Genomic DNA, 23,625 nt, shown 5'->3' on the forward strand with positions numbered 1-23,625 from the left:
CAGAATTCAAGATGGCTGCGCCCATTGTGACTTGACGTATGAACTGTTTTCATTGTGCTTGGACCACTTTGGTGGTTTAAATGGCAATTTCAATCACTCGTATTACTGCAATACCTTACTGCGTCCGTATCTCTGCCTATGGCCTATAGCCTACTTATTTTGGAGCGCCTGGTCCTCTGCCAATGCTACCGCAACAACAGCTTTCCGGGTGGCGTCCATGTTTTCCTCCAACGCCCGAGCGAAATAATAAAACGCTTGTAGTGTGGGCGTGGCGTCAGATCCGAGATCCGAGTCGGTTCGCAGATCTGACGCAGCAATATGTTCCCCGGGTCCTATGTTCCCCTCTTTGTATGAGACTGGGGAACATAGGACCCTTTTTTTTAAAAAGGGTCCTATGTTCCCCGATATGTATGTGACCGTGGAACATAGGACCCTTTTTAAAAAAAAGGGTTCTATGTTCCCCGGTCTATTACTTTTTCCACCATTACTGCCATATTCCGGCCGAGATAACTACCATTGCATGTCTACCTTTTGTGGAAGAGGGAGAGACGTCGGAGAACCTGACGCAGTCTATTCATACGCCGGTAAACAAACCCCAAGAAGCCCAATCCCTACGAGAGCTCCCCGCGCTACGGCCATCCGGAGGCGCACAGAGCTTTTGGCCATGATATTATTATACAATTATATTATATTATATACTATTATATAAAGAGCTCCGGGAGTCGCAAACGGCAGCAATCACTTTCTCCTCCATGCTGCAGTTCACCCTGACTGCACTGTACTGAGTTGGCCGGTTGAACGCTGATTGGCTGTTACGTTACACATGTCACTCAGTGGCCACGCTGTTGAACGCTGATTGGCGTTCAACAGCGTGTCATCACCCGAATGTCGCGTCAAAGTTTAAATATTTTTAAAGATTGATAGATTGATAGATTGATAGAAACCGGGGAGCATAGGACCCTTTTCCCAAAAAGGGTCCTATGCTCCCCGGTATGTATGGCTACAGGGGAACATAGGACCCTTTTTGGGAAAAACGGGGAACATAGGACCTTTTTTTTTTTAAAAAGGGTCCTATGTTCCCCGAGCGGGGAACATAGGACCCGGGGAACATAGGGATGACCCCGGATTGAGAGCCTGTATGAAACTTCTGAATCCCTTGTCCTCCACAATTGAGAACGGTTGGAAATCACTTGCAATCAGGGCTTGTTGCATTGTCCTGCAAATTACTGTGACGGTTTCAGTGCACCCTAGCAGTTGCTCCCGCGCCCCCTCCCTTCTCCGTTTGTTTCGTATATTTTAAGTAGGCTGAATCCGAATACTCATACTTGACTGCTATATAGTATGCATTTTGTAGTACGCCACAAATATAGCACGTCCGAATGCTCAGTACGCATTGTGTAGTACGGAAAACGTTTCCGAATGCGTACTACCGCCACAGTAAACAACGGAGTTCATTACGCTACCCCACAATGCAACCGGAGTCTGGTAAAGAACGAAGAAGAGATGGCTGACCCGACACCACCAGAAAGACGTCGTAGAAAGCGGCGAAAAAAAGAGACATTAAAAAGAGTAAAAAAGTTAAGTAAGTAATTAAGGCCCAATCCCGTTTCTTTGCTCACTGTCTCAACCCTACATCTCAACCCTAACCCTCATTGCTCATGCTCATTGCTACCCCTCATTGCTACCCCTAACCGATCCCCTACCAAATGGGACAACCCTACCCTGTGACGTCATCATGGCCTCCCCGTGCCCCCTAGCAGATAACCAGACCCCTGGTAATGTTACAAGAGACAGACTCGGGCAACGAGCAAGACCCATTGTAAAGATGTTTAACCTGAAATGGTATTTATATTTTGTAATTGGCATGTTTAAATAAAGCGTTAAAAATAATACTATTTGTCCCTCGTAATATACCTTTATTTTGAATGTCACTTAGCTACATGTTAAAGGTGGTATTAGGGTGCACTCACACTAGGCCATCTGGCCGTGGCCGTTGGCCGTTTTCACACCTAACCGTGCTCAAATGGCCCCATTGTTCTCTGGCCTGCACTCACACTAGGCCATCTGGCCGTGGCCGTCGCAGCTGTGGCCTGGCCACGGAAGGCTCTTGTACATACGTCATCACGTCGTGACACGTCATCACCAAGCGTCCGCTGCATGGACCATAATAAAGTCTGCCGCCAGTCAGAGTTTTAACAACAATGGACAACAACACAGAGAACACACCAACAGTTGAACCGCTTGACGCAATGTTTACCGTTTAATGGGAAAGAAAGCTTGTCGCCTTTATTATGTCCGTGGTCGTCGCATTGACTATACGTCATCCAGCTCAGGTTGCGTAGCGCGTGTCGGCTCATTAGCATCTGTACCGTAGCGGCCCGTGCCGTAGCAGCACACCTCTCCCAAGTGGCCAAATTGGCCCGGCCAGACTGGCCACACTCACACTGGCAGATTTGAGCACGGTTAGGTGCTAAAACGGCCACGGCCAGATGGCCTAGTGTGAGTGCACCCTTAGATAATAATCGGTTATGAACAAGAACACTTTAGAAGAAACACAACTTATTTAAATAAGAAACACTGAACCACACATCTAAAAATACACACACACGCATCTAAAAATACACACACACGCACACCTAAAAATACACACACACACACACACTCTCTCTCAGCTTTTGAGAGAATGGTGGAGAATCACATCTTCTCCACCATTCCGCCAACTTTGCCTCGCTCTCCTCATGCCTCGCCTGCCCCCTGGCACTCTCCTCTTGGAAGGGGTGTCTGGGGTGGTGGAAGAGGTGCCTGGGGTGGAGGAGCATGAGGGAGAGGTGGGGGGGGCTGGTGGCAGTGGACTCAACGAAGTCCTGAAAGAAAACGAATAAGAAGGAAATAGGAATTATATGCCAGAACTGGTTGATATGGCCATATGTTATGTACAATATATAATAGCTATGTACACAATATAGTACTGCCAAAAAATACATTGATTAACCATGTAATATTACTAATATAATATAATATATTAGTATAATAATTCTTATAGAATATTACTAATATAATATAATATATTAGTATATATAATATTACTTATAGAATATTACTAATATAATATAATATATTAGTGTAAAGCTTATTTTTAACCTGGAGATACTAGAACATGGAAGATCTGGATATCATACGACATGATATCCAGCCCGGTCGTAGGCAGCCCGGTCTGCAGCCCGGCCGAGAACCGGGGTCGGGCGGCCCGCGAAAGTCGGCCGCGGACTTTCGCGATCTTCCGCGAAAGTCGGCCACAGACTTTCGCGATCTTCCGAGAGTCCGCGGCCGGGCTTCGAAGCCCGCGGCCGGGCTGCAGAGTATAATTAATAAAATAATTACCAGTTAATTACAGAGAAAACACTTACATTTGTGTTTTTCCAATCCTGTCGCATCTTTTCGCCCTCCATCTTGTCTAGGATATTTCTTGATTTTCCGTTTTCTCGCAAGGTATTGTGGGAGCAAGTCAGAACTGAAGCGCTTTGAGGGTGCCCATCAAAAATCTCAATTTTGAGGGGATGTTAGCCCTCCCCCTACCCCTTAAAGGGCATGGTGCAGGTTTCTATTTTCTTCTTTTCTGGCAATTTTCTAGTTGGTAATAAACATTTAAACAATTATCCATTGTATTTGATGTTGTAGGGTATCACAAAATATAAATATTAGGAAAAGTAGGTGATATATTAGTGGTTATTAGCCACAGGTTAGCGATGATTCTTATTTCTCCCACAATGCATTGCATGACGTCACGTAAGGTACTCCGCTTTTGGACGACAGCCGAAGCCGCTAGTGAGAGAGTGACAGTGTCAGATTATATAAGTAAATACATAAATAGAGATAGCCTAGATATATATATATAGATAGATAGATAGAATAGCATAACATCGATAGATAGATATGTCGTGAGACGCAGGGGCAGAGCCCTTTGTAATGATCAGGGCCGTCACAGCCAATGGCTTGCGTCTCCACCTTATTTATTCTGAGGTAGCTTTTTGTGTCGGGAGGTGCCACAATTTGTCTCCTCGTTATTTCCTGCTACGCCCCTCCAGGCAACTTGCTACCGGTATGTAGTGGTGCCGAGATGATGCCTCATGAAACGTCAAAGCCTCAAAGCCAGATGAACCACCAAAGTGGTTCGTGCTCGAAGCTTCAAATGAGTACGCTAGGGACATCTAGTGGTGAATGAAATTATGACAACCCAACCCAAAATGTGATTTTTGCTTCGTGTGCCGATACAACATTAAATCATTTGAGAATTGAAGTCATTTCAGTGATACATGTGTGTGAGTGTGACACTCATAAAATGGCACAGAGCTCATGCTAGAAAATAAATCATTTGGCAAATGTGTGTCTTAACAGACGCTTTCATCCAAAGCGACTTACATCGGTAAATACACACATTGACACACCGACGGCAGTCAACCATGCAAGGCGACAGTCAGCTGTCAGGAGCAAAGTGACAGGGTGAAGACGACACTGAGCTAGCAACCTACTGGTTGCAACCTACTGGTTACAGGTCAACTGCTTTACCTCCTGAGCTAAGCCGATCCACACTGCATGATAACTGAGAAGGACTCATTAATTGAATAGCCATTAAAGTGTTCTGGACAGTGGTTATTGAATTTTTTTGGCAGAATGATAGAACTGATTTTGTAAAAGGGGAAATGTGGATGAGATGTGGGGGACAGTGTTTTGTGTAACTTTGGAGGGAGGTGCAGGGGGGGTAATGTTTCACGTAGCTCCCTACGTGATGTTTACACAATGTGTGATGTTTCGATTGATACTACAGAAAATGCAATGCTCAAACTACTACGATCACAGACTAGTGGTATATTTAATATACCACAAGGTTGTGATCGTATACGGGACATCTTTATAGTCGAAATCTCCCGCCAATACTGAACCCATATTTCGAAGCAGAAGCCCGAGGCGAAGCCTCGAACGTCACACCCTACGTCATTTTGCCAACGTGAATCCTACTCGAAGCGGAGCTTCGCTGGGGGAGGAGCCGAGATACTCGACACACGCCTCGATGCCTCGACGCAAAACGTAACATCACTACCGGTATGTACGCGTGCTTTCCCTATGGACGCTCTAGCTGATTTGTTTGGCATGGTGATTTACTTTTTCACACTGGTCGCTTTGCAGCGCTTGTGCCTGTTGCTTGCTGGTGCCCTGCCTTGGTTGGTGATGCGTGCAGGTTGTTGATCGCGTAACAGTCTCTGTGTGGATTCCAACCGAATGCTAACATTCAGCGGTGCGCTGTGAGCCGCTGGCTTAAGTAGGAAGTTGCCAACTTCCTGGTAGGTATCCCTTATTTTATATCGCTATTGTTTTTAGAATTATGTTTAGCACTAACGGGGTGACCTGTATGCCTTCTAGGTACTGCCGATTGTGTCGTTGCCGACTGCTGTTTTTGCCACCCGTTGTTTACCACCAAAGCTGCCCAACTGTCCTGGGCTAGCCTGGAGGATAGCGGCGAAGACGCCAACGACCACTATCTGAACGTGATCTGTCTGTTGACTTGTCCTTGTGTGTTTCCACCTGTCCGTGTCGCAACTAGTGTGTGTCGGTGTGTGTGTGTGTGTAGAGTGTTGGCGAGTGCGTGCGTGTTTGTCCTGGGCTAGCCTGGAGGATAGCGGCGAAGACGCTAACGACCACTCTTTGAACGTGATCTGTCTGTTGACTTGTCCTTGTGTGTTCCATCTGCCCGTGTCGCAACTAGTGTGTGTCGGTGTGTGTGTGTGTGTGTAGAGTGTTGGCGAGTGCGTGCGTGTTTGTCCTGGGGAAGTGTTTGGTTTAATTTGGGGGATTTTGTTTATGGTTTGTTTTGAGCCCTGCTTCTGTTAAGCCACTGGCAGGCCTTTTTTTTTGTTATAGCTGCGGATAACCAGTGGGCTATCACGCATGTTTAAGATCCTTTTTGGCCTGGTTCGTGTGTTTGTTATATTTTGTTTTCTTACTGATTTCCTTTTTGTGAATTACATTTTGTGTAGTTGTGTTTATTGTTTTGTTTGGTCGTTTGTATCTACCCTCATCTCTCTTTTGTTCCTTCGTTTCCAGGCGCTGAGTGCCCACCGCAGGGAGGCAACTAGATCCTTTAGGTGGTGGTGCCCCCTTCCCGAGTGTGGTTTCACGTGTGTCCTCTTGGAATTTCTCTTTTATCATTTTGATCCTGTGTTGCTGTGTGTATGTGCGAGCACGAGTGACTGGTTGGTGTTTATGTGTCTCCCCCCTCCGTCTCCTGGTATCTTGCCCCCTGCTGGTAAGCCTCAGCCCTAACCATCCTGTCTATCCCCTGCATACCAATTGATTTCATTTATCCTGTTTGTTACATGTGGAACACACATGTTTTAGTTAATAAAAACAACCTATTTTTGGAACTTCGTCTCTGGTGCCGTCAGTCAACGAACGTGTGTGCTATATAATTGTTTGGATTTAATTGATTAGTATATCCCTGGGTGCAATCCCTAGGGTGGCGTTGTCGGTTAGCTTGTTTTTCCCCTAATGCCACAGATAGATAGATAGATAGATAGAATAGCATAACATCGATAGATAGTGAGGGATAGCATAACATAACATAGATAGATAGTGAGGGATAGCATAGCATAGCATAACATATAGATAGATAGAGAGAGAGAGTAGATATATAAGTAGATAACATGGTTTTCTACTGTATTTGTGGCGGGTGCAACAACTCCAGCAAAAGTGGACATAGGGTCCATTGCTTCCCCACGGACAAAGGGTGGTTAGCGTGGGCAAAGGATGGTTAGCGTGGGCACACAGACTTCATTCAGCCCACAAACCTCCACTCCCCTCGCTAGTCCTGAACAGACAGTTGACGACGATGATGATGATAATGCCACTGTCATCAGTGACTTGTCGTGGGTGCCCGAAGAGCCGATGGATGAGGAGGAATTGTTTGATGAGGAGCCACCTTACACGTGTGACCCCCACCACAAGTGAGATAATCGAAAACCAACATAGACCATATTGAATGCTCAATGCTTTGTTAGTTTGAATGACACCGCCCCCCTCCCTCATTTTTTGTTGTTGTAGTTGCATTGACAAATTCATTGTTTGCCAAGAGGAGCTGATGGGCCTTTTTGCCATCTGTCCGGCCTGTTGTGAGAGGTCGGATAGTAGCATCGTGCAGCAGGAAGGAACTTTGGTTAAGATCAAGCAGGTACAGTTTTGTTTATGCAGTTTTGTTTACGTGGCCATCTGATTAGAAAATCTAAATATCTAATTACAATCTGATAGCTCTGACTGTCTTGCCAGTTAATTTACAATGTATGTACCAGGCTGGCTTAAGTCTGCTGGTTTGTGATGCCATCATATTTGAGTGTTATACTGTATTGGTCATGTGTGTTTCATTGAAAATATGAAACCTTTGACCAGTAATGTACAGTACTTACTCTATATTGAATCCTGATATACTGTTGATTACAATGTTTTATTTTATTTTATTACATATCTAGGTCTGTGCATCATGTGGCTACCACCGTTTCTGGCAAAACCAGCCAATGCTCCACAGGAACATGCCAACCTGCAACCTCCTGTTAAGTGGGGCCATTCATTTTACTGGATGTTTGGCCACACAGACACTAAGAATGTTGACCCTGTTTGGCCTGCAGTGCATCAGTGCCAGCAGTTTCTTTCGCCATCAGCGCCACTACACCATCCCTGTAATCGTTCAGGCCTGGCAGAATGATCAAGCCAAGAATTTTAGTGACCTACGGGCAATGGATGGCGGGCTAGTTCTTGCTGGTGACTGCAGGTAAACCAGTGTGAGAGCTAGACCAGTTCCACGTTTTGATTTTATTTGTTATCATGTAGGGTGGCTTTAGTTGGCATTTGCAGTTGACATGGTGGATTGTCTTTACAGACCATGGTTTTAAAAACTTGAAACATAAATTGTAATTAATTCCAGGTCAGATTCTCCTGGGCACTGCGCAAAGTATGGGTCATACTCTCTGATAGAGGACAGAGTGAACAAGGTGGTGGATGTTCAGCTTGTTCAGGTAAACCTGATGTTATTAGACAAAGAAATGAACTCTGCAATTTGGTAAAAGGATTGTATCTTAATATAACATCTTTCCACTACAACCATGCATAGAGCTTTATTGTGTATTGCGGCAGTGCTGTAGCGATGCGTCGATGACGTCGACGTCAAAAATTCGTCGACGTCAAATTTCTCCGTCGACGATTTTCGACGGAGAAATGGACGAAAGTCACAATAAAGGAAAATGTCCGCGCACGAAATCATCAAAGGTATGGAAATACTTCAAGTTAAGTCCTAAACGGAAAGGAGTTGTGATTTGCACTCTTTGCCAAATGGAGTTGGCATATCACAAGAGCACGACAGCAATGTTGGAGCATCTCAAACGAGAAAGTATCTCGTGCGCACGAGAAAGTATCTCATGAGCATGGGGAAACATCGTGCGCATATCACTGGCAGTGTGTGTGTGTGTGTGTGTGTGTGTGTGTGTGTGTGTGTGTGTGTGTGTGTGTGTCGTCAGCGAGTAGGTGGACGAGCGAGGAGAGCGAGCGATAGCGTGCGTGTCAGTCTAGTGAAGTCATGAACGAGTCCGGTTGTGTGTAAGAATAAAATACCCAGCCTGTCAATAATCGGTGGCCGCTTCATTCCATCATATTCCGACCTATAAGCAGACTCACTGTCGGTCAAAGTGAAGGGTCATGCCCCCGAGAGCGCATCGGACCTGGAGGGAACGGATCACCTGTGCTCCTCGGTCTGGGAGCCGACAGCAGGAAAGATAACTCGTAGTTGGAGGCGGAGCGCAAGAGTATACGCGCACACATTTTTTTCATGTCCCTTTACGGGTTCCGTATTAAATAAAGTATATTATTAAGAATTTTTTGGGATTTATTTGAGACACATTATGGTTTTTATTAATCGAGCAACAGAAAAAAAAAAAAAAAAAGTCCAATTGGTCATTCGATTAGTCGACTAATCGATAAAATAATCGCCCGATTAATCGTTTGATAAATAATCGTTTACCCCCAGCCTAGAATGCCTAACTAGAGTAGTGTATCATAATGCCTGGACCAGCAACGCTTCGGTTCATTAACGCCTCCTTCAACACCACCAGCATTCTACACTTACACTGTTATGTCATGTTGCAGAGCTCAGAGGTCCCCAACAGCTCATGGTGTGAGCTTGAAGGGCTCAAGCGCAGTGTTGGCCTGCTGAGGGGAAACGACCTGCATTTGGCAACGCTGATCACGGACCGACATCGCCAGGTATTTACAATAAAAATGCAGTATAGAATGTAAATATCTGAATTGCACTGAAGCTGGATGTTAGTGTTTTTTTTCTCCTTAGGTTGCCAAATGGGTGAGAGAGGAGCTGATCCCTGAAGGGACACAGCATTATTTTGACGTGTGGCACATTGCCAAAAGTATGTATCCATTGTTGGAACCTTGAAGCAGTTTTTGTTAGTGCATATCAATTAATACCATTTGTTCTAAAACAGGTCTGGGGAAGGCATTGGATGCAGCATCCAAAGAGTGTGACCAACTACAGTTGTGGAGGCCAGCTATAGTGAATCACCTCTATTGGACTGCAGCCTCAACCCCAGATGGCAACCCAGCGGTCATGGAGGCCAAATGGAGAAGTTTAGTGAACCACATCCAGGACATCCATGACCATGACACCCCTGCCTTCTCCAGTTGTGCCCATGGCCCTCTAGACAGAGATCAGCGCAACAAAGAGTGGCTGGACCCAGGTACAGTACTGGTATTATGCACGCTCTACATAGTTTTGTTTTAGTTGCTGTCTTTGAGTAATTGTCTGGATGCTTTGACATGTGACCTTTGTGATGAAATTGTTTTTTCATTCCCTGGCAATCTCATAACATTCTGTTTACTGTTTATGTTTGCTATAATTCATATGCAGGACAATTTCATGTGTTTCCATTTCAAAAAGGAATTCTGTCTGTATCCATCTTCCTGTCTAATGTCTATTTGTAAGTTTTCCGTCTGTGTGTCTGTCTGCCTCCCTGCCTACCTGTCTTGGTCTTTTCAGGCTCATTGGCAGCAGTCAAGTTGGAGAACATAATGATGAGGGCTGCCTTGCTGAAAGATGTTCGTCAGCTGTCTCCACAGCACCAGACCTTCTCCCTTGAGGCTTACCACTCCCTCATCTTGCACTTCGCGCCCAAGCACACAGGGTTTTCATACCTTGGGATGTATAGCAGGTCAGTGCTATCCAATGGAATAACACTGCCAATTATTATGCCTTTTATAGTAATAATAGTACCTATTAACGTGCCTATTGTAGTATTTTGTCATACACCAAGTTTCAAAGGTTTTCTCAAATGTGTTATTTTGTAGGCTTCTCTTAGCGGCGCTGCATTATAATCACAATGCCAATCGCGAGACAGCACGGAGAAGTGACGGGACGGAGAAGTACTGCGTGCGGTATCCGCGCTTCAGAAAAGGTGCCCATGTGGTGCGTCCCATCAAAGAGGCAGCCTCATACGGTAAGCAGTGTCAGGCAGTTCTATCATATTTTGAGATGGCGCACTAGTGATCAGTGACAATGATCTTTATAAAGTAATATTATTATTATTATTAATATTATTATTATTATGTCTGCAGGTTATGCAACATCATTAATGAAGGCCCTTCGGGAGAGCTACGCCAATTCACCCGCGGTTCTTCGAGAGGTTGGCGCCAATTTGTCCTCCGATGCACCCGCCCCCATCGCCAAATCCTTCGAACAGATTCCTAAGGAGGAGGCCATCAGCTTCTACCTAGCCCGGCAGTCACGCTTCAAGAAAACCTAATTTCACATTATTATTTTTTTCCACGGACAAGTCCAATGATTTAGTTGTTATTATTTGCATGAAATTTCTTTGTATATAATTCAAAATAATTTGGTAATCATTTTACCTGTGCCTTGTCAACCTCTGTGTGCGGTGTTGTCTGGGCTCACTGTGTCTGCTTGATGTGCTTTTGCATGTATCACTGCATGTATGCATGCATGAAATAGTGTGCGTGTGTGTGTGAGAGAAAGAGAACCATCAACTGACCCTCGGGTATGACTACACTATTGCAGAATTAATTAGAATTAGAATTAAACATTGCGGGTCTAGCCCTTCATCAGTGTTCCTTGTATGTTTTGTGCCTAACCATTTTTTTATATAGATTTAATTCCAACCTGTGTCTTTGTTCAGTAACCATTACAAGCAATGCCAATCAACTTTTTTTTATCCAAAATGCATGTGTTCTGTGTACTTTATAACATTTTAAGGGCAATTGAATGATCACAACAGAATAAGCATAACTATTATTTTTATTCATTTTCATCTAAACAAGGCCATTGAAAGCCCTGATACGTCTGGTCATCATTCTGGAATTGCTGTCTGATGGTTGAAACCACACAAGAGGGTAGAGGCTTCCTTATACTCCTCCCTAAAACGCCATAAGCCCAGCGTATAGCTTGCCTGTACGCAGTGTACCGGTATTGCCTAGGGATAAGTAGGAAAGATTCTTAAGTTTAAAACTCTGTAAGTAGGTTGGAAACGTCATTTTAAGCCTGTTTCTTATGCATGTTTATTGTGTATGCAACACATCTCCTGTCACCTATAACTGTTGGTTCAAATGACTCAGTGTAAAAAGATTTGTAAACATAAACCATGAACATACTCGTGCGTGCTGGCTTGAAGGGGACCATGATCCTGCCTGAAGTGTGTGTATGCTATTTTTAGCACAAACGGATTCAGGCAGCATGCCTCAAATCCAGGATGCTGCGTTAGGCATGTTATATCTGCTGGCCGTGGGGTGAGCTCCTCGACCAGCGACCAAAACGCGCTCACCTCCCTACAACACAAGCTCTCCACCACAGTTTCCATGGGACGACACCGCCCACACAGACACCTGCCAAACACAGCGACACAGACACGCTTACTGCTCTCTCCCGGTAAGCGGTACCCTGACAGTTTCAATGACAATCAATCACGAGGAAAACGAGTTAGCACTATCAAAAATAATCACACTGAAGACATAACCAGCCTACTCGGCGTCGGCTACGTTTGCAAACAACATTTTCACCGGAGAAAGGTAAAAGCTAAACACTAGGGGTTCACAGGTGGGACTGTCAAGCTAGCCCATATTTAGAAGAAATAGAAGGCATAATATGCCTTCTATTTCTGGATCTTCTGACTAAGTTTAGGGTACTTATCTGAGCCAATGACATAATCAGTGTCACTAGATATAAAGAAAACGTTGACTTTCATTCGATGCTATTCACTGACAGTAAAAATAAATAAGTTATTGTATGCACTGCTGTTCATAGACTACTAGCTCCAGCGCTCCTTGCTGCGTTTCTAAATGGTAGCAACTCACCAGGACACTTCACCAACTCTCCACTCATTCTCCTCTGACCATGCATTTATTTGTCTTTGACGGCCATTGGCTCTCGGTATTTCCTCATTTCCCCTCATACGCCTAACCGGTTCGAAATGATATGGCTGTGGGCCATCATAAATGTTGACAGTGGGTCTTGCTACCTCTTCCTCATCCCCGTCCGCCATAATGCTAGTTCTAGTATGCGTCTACCTTACGTGACGTCATCGCCAAATTGCGTAAAAAATAACCGTTACTAACCAAAAACTACAAAAACTGGACTTTAACACCATTTTGGAGACATTTCTAACTTTATATACATATTTTGAGTGCTTTATGTACCCATTAATCAAAACTTCCGGTTAACCTGCACCATGGGCTTTAAGCTACCTTTAAACTGGTATTGGGACATGGCTCCACGGCGCGTGAAGGCGCAACAGCGAGGGTTAGGGCCATAGACGGATTATGACATATAATCCGTCTATGGCCGGATTATATGTCATAATATAATCCGGCCATATTATATTATGGCCGGATTATATCACGTGGCGGAGTCCACGTGCCCCTGGGCACGTGGACTCCGCAGCCCCCCCCCCTTCCAACATAAACACACGCAACCAGAATACACACACACTTATTGGCGATAATAAGTCATTGGCCTATACCTGCAACTCAGCAGGATTTGTAGCACAGGAAAGGCAACCTCACAATAATTATTAAAAATAAATGCATCTTTATTTAACCAAAACAGGATAAAAAATATACATAATTGATGACATTTTTGGCGATTTGAACGAATTTCGATTGCACCGCTTTCAACCACAAATAAAAACGACTTAAAACAGCTCAATACGAACAGTTCCTTACATTAATTGACAGTAATGCATTTCACCTATGAAATGCATTTTTTCCGGGCTCTGTTCTGTGCGAAATCCTACACGATATCATCAAAGTCCAGTGCATTGGTAAGGTCGCTCTCAATTGCCATGAGAGAAAGTGCCTTGAGGCGTTTTTGTGACATTTTCGTCCTCAGTTCATTTATAATCCTGGACAGAAGAGAGAATGACCGCTCCCCTTCGCAATTACTGACGGGCAGAGTCAGAAAAAGCCGTAACTCTACATACACATTTGGAAACATAGATTGCAGTCCACAATCGAGTAGGCTATAATTCGTAGCAGTCATTTTGGGGTTGCATCATCTCCAGGCTTGATAAATGATCTGAACTGAATAAATTCATTGCTTCAACGCTCCACATTAGAGTTCGCCGTTGCTCCATGTTTAAATGACAGTGACTTGTTCGTGACCAGTCTCAAATTCACAAACTGAAATAGTGCCCCCTAGTGATCTTGTAATTAATTTATTTACTCAGTAGTAATAGGCCTACTATTGCTGTTTTCGCTTGAATTTTTGTATTTCTCTACTGATTGCTTCGACAATGCAACATTAAAAGTTACTAACAGTGGGGCCCAGGTCCCCACTGTTAGTAACTTGTGGGGCCCTGGGCCCCACTGTTAGTAACTCAGGCTCAGGCTCAGGGCTCAGGGGGGCCCCTGGGCATGTGCCCGGTGTGCCCGTGCAGTAATCCACCCATGGTTAGGGCTGAGATTTTGAAGCGAGCCAAGTAATGGGATTCAACCTAAGTGACAAGACGGAAAACAGGCAATTTATCAAGGTAATTTTGCCGGCATCTGAGGGGAGATACGTCATCTCCAAACATCCGGTGGAGTTTCGGCGGTGTTCGGAAGCGTTCGGAGGCGTTCTACGCATAGCTGTAGACCGTACTACACAGTCAAGTGTGGTACGGTCAAGTAGTAGACACTGAACAGAAATTGTATGTACTAAGTATTCGGATTCAGCCTAATTAAGGGCGCTGTCACGTTAAAATTGTACCGGGGCGAAAATTGTACCGGGTACGTAATCAGTTGTCCGTTGCAAGGCAACGGACAACTGATTACGTAACGCCTCGTGCCCACTACCTCCGTCCGTTGACTGATCCCCATTGAATTTGAATGGGGACGGACGCGCAATGCATTGTGGATCCGTTCGTTCCGTTGGAGCCTTCGGCTCCGTCAAAAAGTTGAAAAATGTTCAACTTTTTCGGCAGCGACGGATCCGTCATCCAATCCGATCGCGTATGCAAATTTAAGCACTGTGACGCGACTCGGGCTCTGACGATACTGGAAAGCGGTAAAGCGGGTCATCTTGCAATGACAACGCAACAAGCAGGAAGAAGCGGGAAGATCCCGGCTTTGTTGTTGTTAGCGGGAAGCGATTTGATTGGCTGACGGATTCCTCTGCAAAGACTACTCCCCCGTCCGTCAGCCACGCCTTCCCACGTCCTTTGTCTGACGGTGCAGTGGGCATGAGGCGTAAGGGGTTGTCCGTTGCAAGGCAACGGACAACTGATTACGTAAAGGGGTTGTCCGTTGCCAGGCAGGTTTCAATCGCGGTTTCAAAATGTTGCCGAAGACGAAATAATATAATACAGATAACGGATCGCTAGATAACACTTGTTTTTACTTTATATTTGTATTGCATTTAATTATTTAATCGAATTTAGCTAGTAAACTGAGTGTTTCATGTGTATCATAGTCTAGCTAGCTTGTGTTAATTTAATTTCCTTAATTTAATTTAGAGAATAGATTATAGATAGATAGATAGATAGATAGATAGATAGATAGATAGATAGATAGATAGATAGATAGATAGATAGATAGATAGATAGATAGATAGATAGATAGATAGATAGATAGATAGATAGATAGGTGAGCAGGCATTTACTAAATGGTAAATATTTTTTATTATTATTATTCACGTTATCCCCATAACATTTAACTATTACTGTGTAGTGAAATAGATAAATACAATGCAATACAATACAAATTTACAAAGTTAGGAACGCTAATAACCTAATAATAGGTTATTTTGTGCACGCTAATAATAGGAACCCTCTCCACGCAGGTCTGCGTAGAGAGGGTCTCCTTCAAGTTTCTGGGGATGCAGGTAGAGTAAGGACCTAACCTGGCACACCAACACGGCTGCGGTGGTCGGAAAAGCTCAGCAGAGGCTATTTTTTCTAAGACTGCTGAGGAAATGCCAGGTGGGCACAAAGCTGCTGCAGACCTTTTACCACTCTGCTGTTGAAAGTGTACTGGTGTAAGGCATTACGGTGTGGTACACGAACTGCACAGCCAAAGACAGAAAAAACCCTGCAGGGGGTTATTAAGACGGCAGGAAAAATCATCTGCTGCCCCCTGCCCTCCCTGGAGAACATTGCCACCTCGCGGGGGCTGAATAGGGCAAAAATAATTATGAGTGACCCATCACACCCTGGCCATGGCTTCTTCCAACTCCTCCCTTCGGGTTGGAGATACAGGTCCCTTGGGAGCCGGACAAACAGGCTGAGGAATACCTTCTACCCCTGGGCAATTCGTCTACTCCCAAATTTGGGTTTACGAATGCACATCTTTTGGGCATGTTCTCAGATTATGAAACACGGGTGTGCGAATGTGTTTTGCACCAACTGCGCTGCAATAATTGTAGCAAAAGGATTTGTGAACCTGTAACACAGATTTGCGTACTCGTAGACACTATTTTGTGTTTAGAATGGTATAAAAAATATTTACGACTACAAATGTACTGTTACACATTTGTGACTTTAGAGTACGCATGCAAAATAAATATATACGACTTCAAATTTACTGTGACTTTATTGTACGCATTCAAATTCTGCAGTTTCAGGTGCTAAAGACTTTTGCTACAATAATACCTTCATACCCTTGTAGTGCGGGAGAAAAAAAAAGAAGCTCTTTGAGCCGACTCGTTCGCGAACGACCCATCACTACTAGCAGCTACATGGCAGACCTAGCAAGCCAATTTGATAGGCTCTCATTATACCTTGTCACAGCATTTATATCGGAACCCGAAAGCACACACTATACTATGTTTTCTCTTCACTCACCCTTTCCACCTCCGGCAGCTTCTCCAGCAGGCTGACTGTATGTTGGGTGTCAGCGGCGTCGTTCTCACAGCCTGAGGCTCCGATGCGCAGCGGCCTCTGTACCATGGTCTCCAGCACGGCCTCGTACAGTTGCTTGGTGATTAGAGGGTAGGGCAGCTCCCGCAGGTAGTCCTTCAGCACCCCTAGACACGCAGAATGGTTGAGAAAAGCTGCTGTATGAATGAGCCCTGACATACCGATAGCTTCATGAACCTGTTGAAAGGGATCTCTCTGGTTTTACATGGAACCTTTGATAATAAACTCCCTCCTACTTTTTCAAAATTTTACCCTGACCTTTGGCAAATACCAAGACTGAAAATATTGAACCTTTTTCATATTTCAACGTTTTGATACTCCTAATTCGGTCAGATGCTTACCCAGGGCACTATCGTCTCCTTTTACATAAATATATGCATGTGTATTTAGGCAATGATATAATACCTAAGTCAAGATGGCTAGAACAGGAGTCTGAAGTGTAATTCAATTTGTGTGTCTGTAATTACATACAAATAAATAATAAAGCTACTGAACAGCCAATCAAAAAATAGTGTTGTTGTGTCCGGGTAAGATTGAGATATTCGGGCTAAAAAACGTTGCATTCAGATTCCAATTATATATATAAAAAAATGATTGTCGTCGATAATTAATTAATTAGTTAAGGCGATAATAGTTAACTTGCCCAGAACTAATATATATATATTTATAAACACTCATTATCGCGTTAACTAATTAATAAATCATCGTCGACAATTATCTCGCATTAACGCAGTTTTATGATTTATTTTCTTCTTGTAAAAGTCTGTTGCTCACTTGCTTTTATTTTGTAAAAGTCCATCATGAGCGCACCTAGTAGGTTATTTACTGCTGCTTCTGTTGGAGGCATGAGTGTACAAGAGGCCAAGGTACATAGCACAGGAAAACGAAAAGGCTGGTGGCAGCGTTTGATGAATTGCATTGTCTTTCAAATATTGGTTATATTACCATGAAAACGTATCCAATGTATATGAGTAATTTATCAATTGTTTCTATTGCAGACCAGGAGAGCTGAGGTGAGGGTTGCAGTTGCAATGGTGCTGCACAATGTTCTATTTGCCGTTGCTGACCATTTAAAGGTCCCATGACATGCTATTTTATGTATTCTTTAATATAGGTATTAGTGGGCAACTAACACAGTATTCAAAGACGTTCCCGAAATTCAGCCGTGGTGCAGAGCTACAGCCACTCCGAGCCAGTCGCACATTGAGCTTCCCCCAAATGCACTGTTTTGGTGTCTGTAGCTATAATGCAAATGAGGAGGAGCGAGTCGGGTCAAGGAGGAGGGTGGGGGTGTGGCCCTGAGCAGCTTGCAGCCACGGTACCATGCGCTCTCTTTACAGTGGATGTATCGCAATGGCGAGGCGCACACAGCCTTTAGCCGTTATTATCACGGCCAAAAGCTGTGTGCGCCTCCAGACGATATTATGAATCACAAAAGACTTTGTCGGGTTTTGCGACGTCTCTGGTTCTTCCACTTTCACATCAACCTGAAGTCGACTGAACCGCGTGCTGCCTGCTGCCGGCTGCCCGCTGCAGGGCGATGGTGCCTCGCGGCAACCGGCGGCATGTCGCAGTTCATGTACTTCAGCGAGTCAAAGCCAAAGTTCCTTTCCCCCAATTCCTTCTCAACCATGACTCAGATAACCCCCACCACAGTCTCGTTGTGGAAATACAAGACAAGTCAAAGAACCGGCAAGAAACACTTGCGTTACAGTGTGTGTATTCACACACACACACACACACACACACACACACACACACACACACACACACACACACACACACACACACACACACACACACACACACACACACACACACACACACACACACACGTGGCGCTCGCACGGTCGAGTCTCATTGGCGGGCCAACGTCTCTGGGCGGGCCAGGCAGAGTAAGGGGAGGAGCTGAGATTCTTGGTGACGTCATGAATACAGACATTCCAAATCAGCGCGCTTGAGCCTCCGTTTTTTCAAAGGCGAGCAGAACAGCAGAATACACAACAGAATACACCAAACGCAAGTTTTAGCCACTGGGGGACCATAGGTGGTTAGTGAGGTCCCCCCTTCACTTTAGGCGTCTTTGAGTGTTATTAATTATTATTATTCTTAATGTTTAACCTCTGTTTTCCTTTTATTCCTAGTCTGTTTTACATAGTTTTGAATGATGACTATATGCTCTGTAAGGTGACCTTGGGTGTCTTGAAAGGCGCCTCTAAATTAAATGTATTATTATTATTATTATTATTATTATTATAGGCAGGCTTGGGGAACTCATATTTATGTTAGAAAACCTCATAAATTGAGATTTTCATGTCATGGGACCTTTGAGCCCCTTGTACAAAAAATGTTGAAGAGACTTCCCCAAGGCTCAGATCTTTAAGGCAAGGCAAGGCAACTTTATTTATTTAGCACTTTTCATACACAAGGCAGACTCAAAGTGCTTCACATATAAACATTGTCATACAATAAAATAAAATAATAGATAAGTAAAAGAAAACATATGCAAAGAAATGAGTGAAATAGAAAGTGCAATGTATTTAAGATCAGATCAACAGTCTCTCTGGTACCTGTGTCGGGACTTCAACCCGACCTAAAGGAATTTGGTACACACGTTAGGACTCCAACCCGACCTACAGGAACTTGGTACTTTCTCTGGGACTCCAACCCGGATTCTAGTAACTCTAACCACGAACCAAAGGCCTTATTCTGGGACTCCAACCCAGACAGACGTCGGGACTCTAACCCAGACAGAACTCAGGTCTTTCTCTTGGACTCCAACCCGACCTAAGGAACATGGTCCTTTCTCTGGGACTCCAACCCAGATTCTAGGACTCTAACCCAGACAGAAATTGTGTCTCAAACCCTTATCCTATCTCTCTGGTATCAGATCATGTATCTTTCTGGTAAAAATAGAAAATAAAAGGAAAGTTAAAAAGGCAAGCACCTAAACAACGTGCATCATAAATGACGCAGTGGCACCACATTTCAAGAAGGAACTGGTGTGGAAGATGAGAGAGAATCCCTTCACACTTGTCAAAGATGGCTCAAATTATACTGATATGAGTGATTTAAATGTTTGTATGTATGTTTTTGTAATTTGTTTACAGGTCTAAAGGATAGACCTGTAAAAAGATAGATGAATCCCCTCACAGTGAGAATATTTGACGCCAACAAAGTTGTGCACAGATTCCTTGATATGTGCACCACCATTGGACGGAGCTGTGGCACTGCTGAGGTGATTTATAAAAAAAAAAATCAATGACACCTTGCCTAGGTCGCCCTTGGAGAAATTGGGTTGGTCTCTCAATTGATAACGCTCCTGAGAATACAGGTGCCAACATTTCAATTGCAGCAAGAAAATGGCTGCATTTACATAAATGGACGCCTCTGTCATATTATCCACAATACTGCCAAACATGCAGGGAAGAATTTTTTGGAAGTAGGTTCAAACATGTGCATTTTAAATTACCGATCTGTCAAGCCTAATGCCAAGTAAAACAGTTTGCTGTATAGTGTTGCAATACATCTTTGAATTCATGCATTGCAGATATCTGGATTTGATCAAGAGGATCTGACTGTGGATGTCGGGAATTGATTTAAGCACGAACCGTAAAGGTTCCCTGGCAGGTTTATGATTCAACCAGCTCCACTGTTGGACAACAAAATGCAGACATTTTTAATTTGTTTGCTATTGGTGATATATATATTATTTATTGATTTTTTCTCCAGACTTTTGTGATTTCCAGGGGACCGAGTACATGGAAATGCTGCTGCACATTTCAGTGTGATGGTTAAGCATGGAGATGTGCGTTATACAAATTCTGCGGCAGTATGTGCCACTTATTACTATTATGACTATTTCAAGTCTTTAAGTACCGTCATTTTCGGACTATAAGCCGCGCCTTTTTTCGATTCTGCGGCTTATATAACGCTGCGGCCACTGTATGGATTTTTCAACCCGGTAATACGCGATTTCGTGCTCATGCGCACAAACGTTAATCTATTGAAGCGTGTTGCAGAGCACGATAGTCCGACTTTTTGCGTGCTACACAGAACGAAATGTAAACCAATGCATTCTGTGTTCTCAGACAATTAACGTGCTCCACAAAACGGTACGAGAGAGAGAGAAAGAGAGAGAGGGAGGGACAGAGAGAGAGAGAGCGAGAGAGAGGCTTCAGAAAGGGTATGCGCAGATAGTACAGTGCACCCTAGTTATGTTTATGCCAAAACCACAAATGCTATGTATATATATATATATATATTGCCTAATTATATATATTGCCTATATATATATATATAGGCTATAATTATATTATTTAGCGTGTAATGAGACAATCTATAGCCAAATTGTCGAAGATGCCCGAGAATCTCCGGGGATATCAGCATGGGAAATCGGCGCATCAGACCCATGAACCTATAAAGAAAGACGTCATCTCAAGCGGGAGAGAACGTTTGCGGTGCTGGTTTGTGTCACGTAAGTACAGGGCTCTCATGTCTCATGCATTCGGCGTGAGACACACGCAATTCAACCCATGCACACGCTCGAACCTGGTCTCATGAAAATACGTGACACTGTCACGTTATTTAATCTATTGAAACGTGATCAGGGACATGTATGCCTATTTTCTAAATTTTGTATTTCAATTGGAAGTAGGCTATTTGTCGTGTCAGCACGACTTCCAAACTAAGGTTCTGTCCGGGAGCGTTCTCCCTAATGTCCCTTATCAGACCTTTATCTCAGACCACAGTATGTGCGCCTACAGAACAATATTTCATGCACCATCCTCAGCAGCACAGGGGCTCCACAAGGAACTGTGCTGGCTCCATTCCTGTTCACCATCTACACAGCGGATTACAAATACAACACTAAAAGCTGCTTCTTGCAAAAATATTCAGACGACACAGCTGTTGTTGGCCTCATTAAAGGGGGAAATGAGGAGGAGTACAGAGACACCATAGACAACTTTGTGGAGTGGAGTACACACAATAATCTCCATCTCAACACCACAAAGACAAAGGAGATAGTTGTGGATTTCAGGAGGGGAAGGAGGAGGACTCAACCAACACCAATCAGCATCGGGGGCACTATGGTGGAGATGGTGTTGGGAAAAATAACCTGATGAGCACATCACATGGCAGGCACATTAATATATAGTCGACTCTTGCTCTAAACCCAACGAACACATAACACAAACATGATGATATATAGTCAGGTCAAGGCCGGAGCTGAAGGCCCCATCTCCCAGCCAGGCAGATGGTGGACACTCAGACAATGCACCAGTATCATCTCCAGAACGGGAGAGCCACATTAATTTATCACACAGGAGACATTTTGAGAGCTCTTCCCCGTTAGGAGGAACCAAGAGATACCTCTGCCCATACTAGGGGCCTGAGAGCCACATTAAATTATCACACACGAGACACTTCGGGGGGGCACTCCCCCGTTTTAATTTATCACACCAGAGACACGAGGAACTCTCCCCGTTACGAAGCTCTCTCAGGGCCTGGGAGCCAAAACACACAGAACCGCACACATCTCAAACGCACACACCTCATCGAGAGGAGGATACAGCATAAGACTGCATCACACAGGGACTCTTCACCTTCTTCTGAAGCAGACCTTCCACGGAGGCGAAGCTCCGGACGAACCATCAGCGCTGATTAGGGACTTAGACATATTCGATTTCTCACGCTTTATGACTCTGTATAACCGTTGCCACTTTACTTAATAAATCCAAGGTCCTCGTGCCGATAGACTTTATTACCTCTCCGTCTCATTTTATCTGGTCCAGTAGCTAGACAGACCGTTTTTCCCCACAATGGTCGCCAACCACAGGTACCTTGGTGTGCAGCTCGACAGTGAGCTGGACTGGAAAAGTCATATGGAAGCGGTGTACAAGAAGGGACAAAGTCAACTCTTTTTCTTGAGGAGACTAAGGTCATTTAACATCTGCCAACCCCTACTGTGCACTGTCTACCACTCAGTGGTGGCCAGTGCTCTGTTTTTCGCTGTGGCATGTTGGGGAGAAGGCGCCTGCACAGCGGACAAAAAGAGACTGGACAACCTGATCAGGAAGGCCAGCTCAGTGGTCGGGGCTGAGCAGCTAAAGGTCCAGCAGGTGGCAGTGGCCAGAATCCTCAACAAACTGGCCTCAACAATGTCTAACCCCACTCACCCACTCCACGCCCTGAAGGTGATCAAGAACAGCACCTTCAGTCAGAGACTAATTGCACCAATATGCAAAACGGAGCGGTACAGGAAGTCCTGTATACCAGCTGCCATACGGTTTTACAATGCACAAAATTAACTTTGCACCTTATAGTATTTAGTATTTATTATTGTATTTATTGTAGTATTTAAGTATTTTAGCATATGAGGGAATGTGTGTTTGTTATGTCTGTCCACGCTGTTGTGACACTGTAATTTCCTGTAAAGGATTATTAAAGGATCTATCTATCTTATGGAGCTCCGTACAGATCATTCATTGTTGAAAATTGTCTGTGATAACTAACAAATGACAGCTTTTGGCCACCCGTTTCTACTTAAAATTGTCTGTGATAACTAACAATATGACAGCTTTTGGACACCCGTTTCTACTTTCACCTTTGATACTGAGAAATTGTGACAATGCACGGATATATTAAATGCAGGTGCGCTGCTCTGTAGGCAAACCGCGAAGGAAAAAAGGGTAGCTGCTTCAGCTATTCTTTTTAGAATTGTATGTCTTGATGTTTATTTTATCTAGCCATCTATTCTCTTGTTTTTGGCTATGTGAATGAACGTCCGCGTCGATGCCTCGATCGCAAGTCCAGTGTCGCGAGCGGACGTTGCCATGACATCTAGAAATCATACCGTATTAAATGGGTTGTAGTGAGTGTAACATAATTCACCTACAGTATTTTGTTACGTGTTGTTCTTTCAATTGTGTCAGGCATGTCGTTTACTGTCTTGGTGGTTCAGGGATCGCTGTCCCTTTAAGGATTACGAGCGTCGCATGACGTCTGAGCACATGCGGGATTTGTTTACTCTCAGCACGTTTTGATTTCCTGTTTCTCTCTTACTAAATAAACGAGTCACACAACTGTGTGCTCAACGTGCGAAATTGTATCTCTCACTTATTGCAATTTCCACAGGGTTATCATTAATATTGATGTGTAGGGGTTGATTATAACTCGT

General features: G+C 44.1%; 3 protein-coding genes across 4 annotated transcripts in view; 2 read left to right on the top strand and 1 right to left on the bottom strand.

The window, feature by feature from the left end:
- Nucleotides 1-23,625, bottom strand: part of syde2 (synapse defective 1, Rho GTPase, homolog 2 (C. elegans)) — a 99,310-nt gene that overhangs the window by 12,206 nt on the left and 63,479 nt on the right. For both annotated transcript variants that reach the window (XM_060066799.1, XM_060066798.1), the window contains one exon: nt 16,371-16,552. In XM_060066799.1, the coding sequence (XP_059922782.1) occupies nt 16,371-16,552 (182 nt within the window). The remainder of the gene's footprint in view (nt 1-16,370; nt 16,553-23,625) is intronic.
- On the top strand, nt 6,815-8,363 carry LOC132469031 (uncharacterized). Its single transcript, XM_060066958.1, has 4 exons — nt 6,815-6,998; nt 7,096-7,222; nt 7,518-7,816; nt 7,970-8,363. The coding sequence occupies exons 1-4, from the start codon at nt 6,940-6,942 to the stop codon at nt 8,106-8,108; spliced, it is 624 nt and encodes a 207-aa protein (XP_059922941.1). The 5' UTR covers nt 6,815-6,939; the 3' UTR covers nt 8,109-8,363.
- LOC132469012 (uncharacterized) lies at nt 9,040-12,035 on the top strand. The gene is made up of 6 exons (XM_060066924.1): nt 9,040-9,300; nt 9,383-9,458; nt 9,534-9,785; nt 10,085-10,256; nt 10,393-10,541; nt 10,660-12,035. Exons 1-6 carry the CDS (start codon nt 9,097-9,099, stop codon nt 10,845-10,847), a joined length of 1,041 nt encoding a protein of 346 aa, XP_059922907.1. The 5' UTR covers nt 9,040-9,096; the 3' UTR covers nt 10,848-12,035.

This window comes from Gadus macrocephalus, chromosome 12, assembly GCF_031168955.1.
Source record: "Gadus macrocephalus chromosome 12, ASM3116895v1".
NCBI lineage: Eukaryota > Metazoa > Chordata > Actinopteri > Gadiformes > Gadidae > Gadus > Gadus macrocephalus.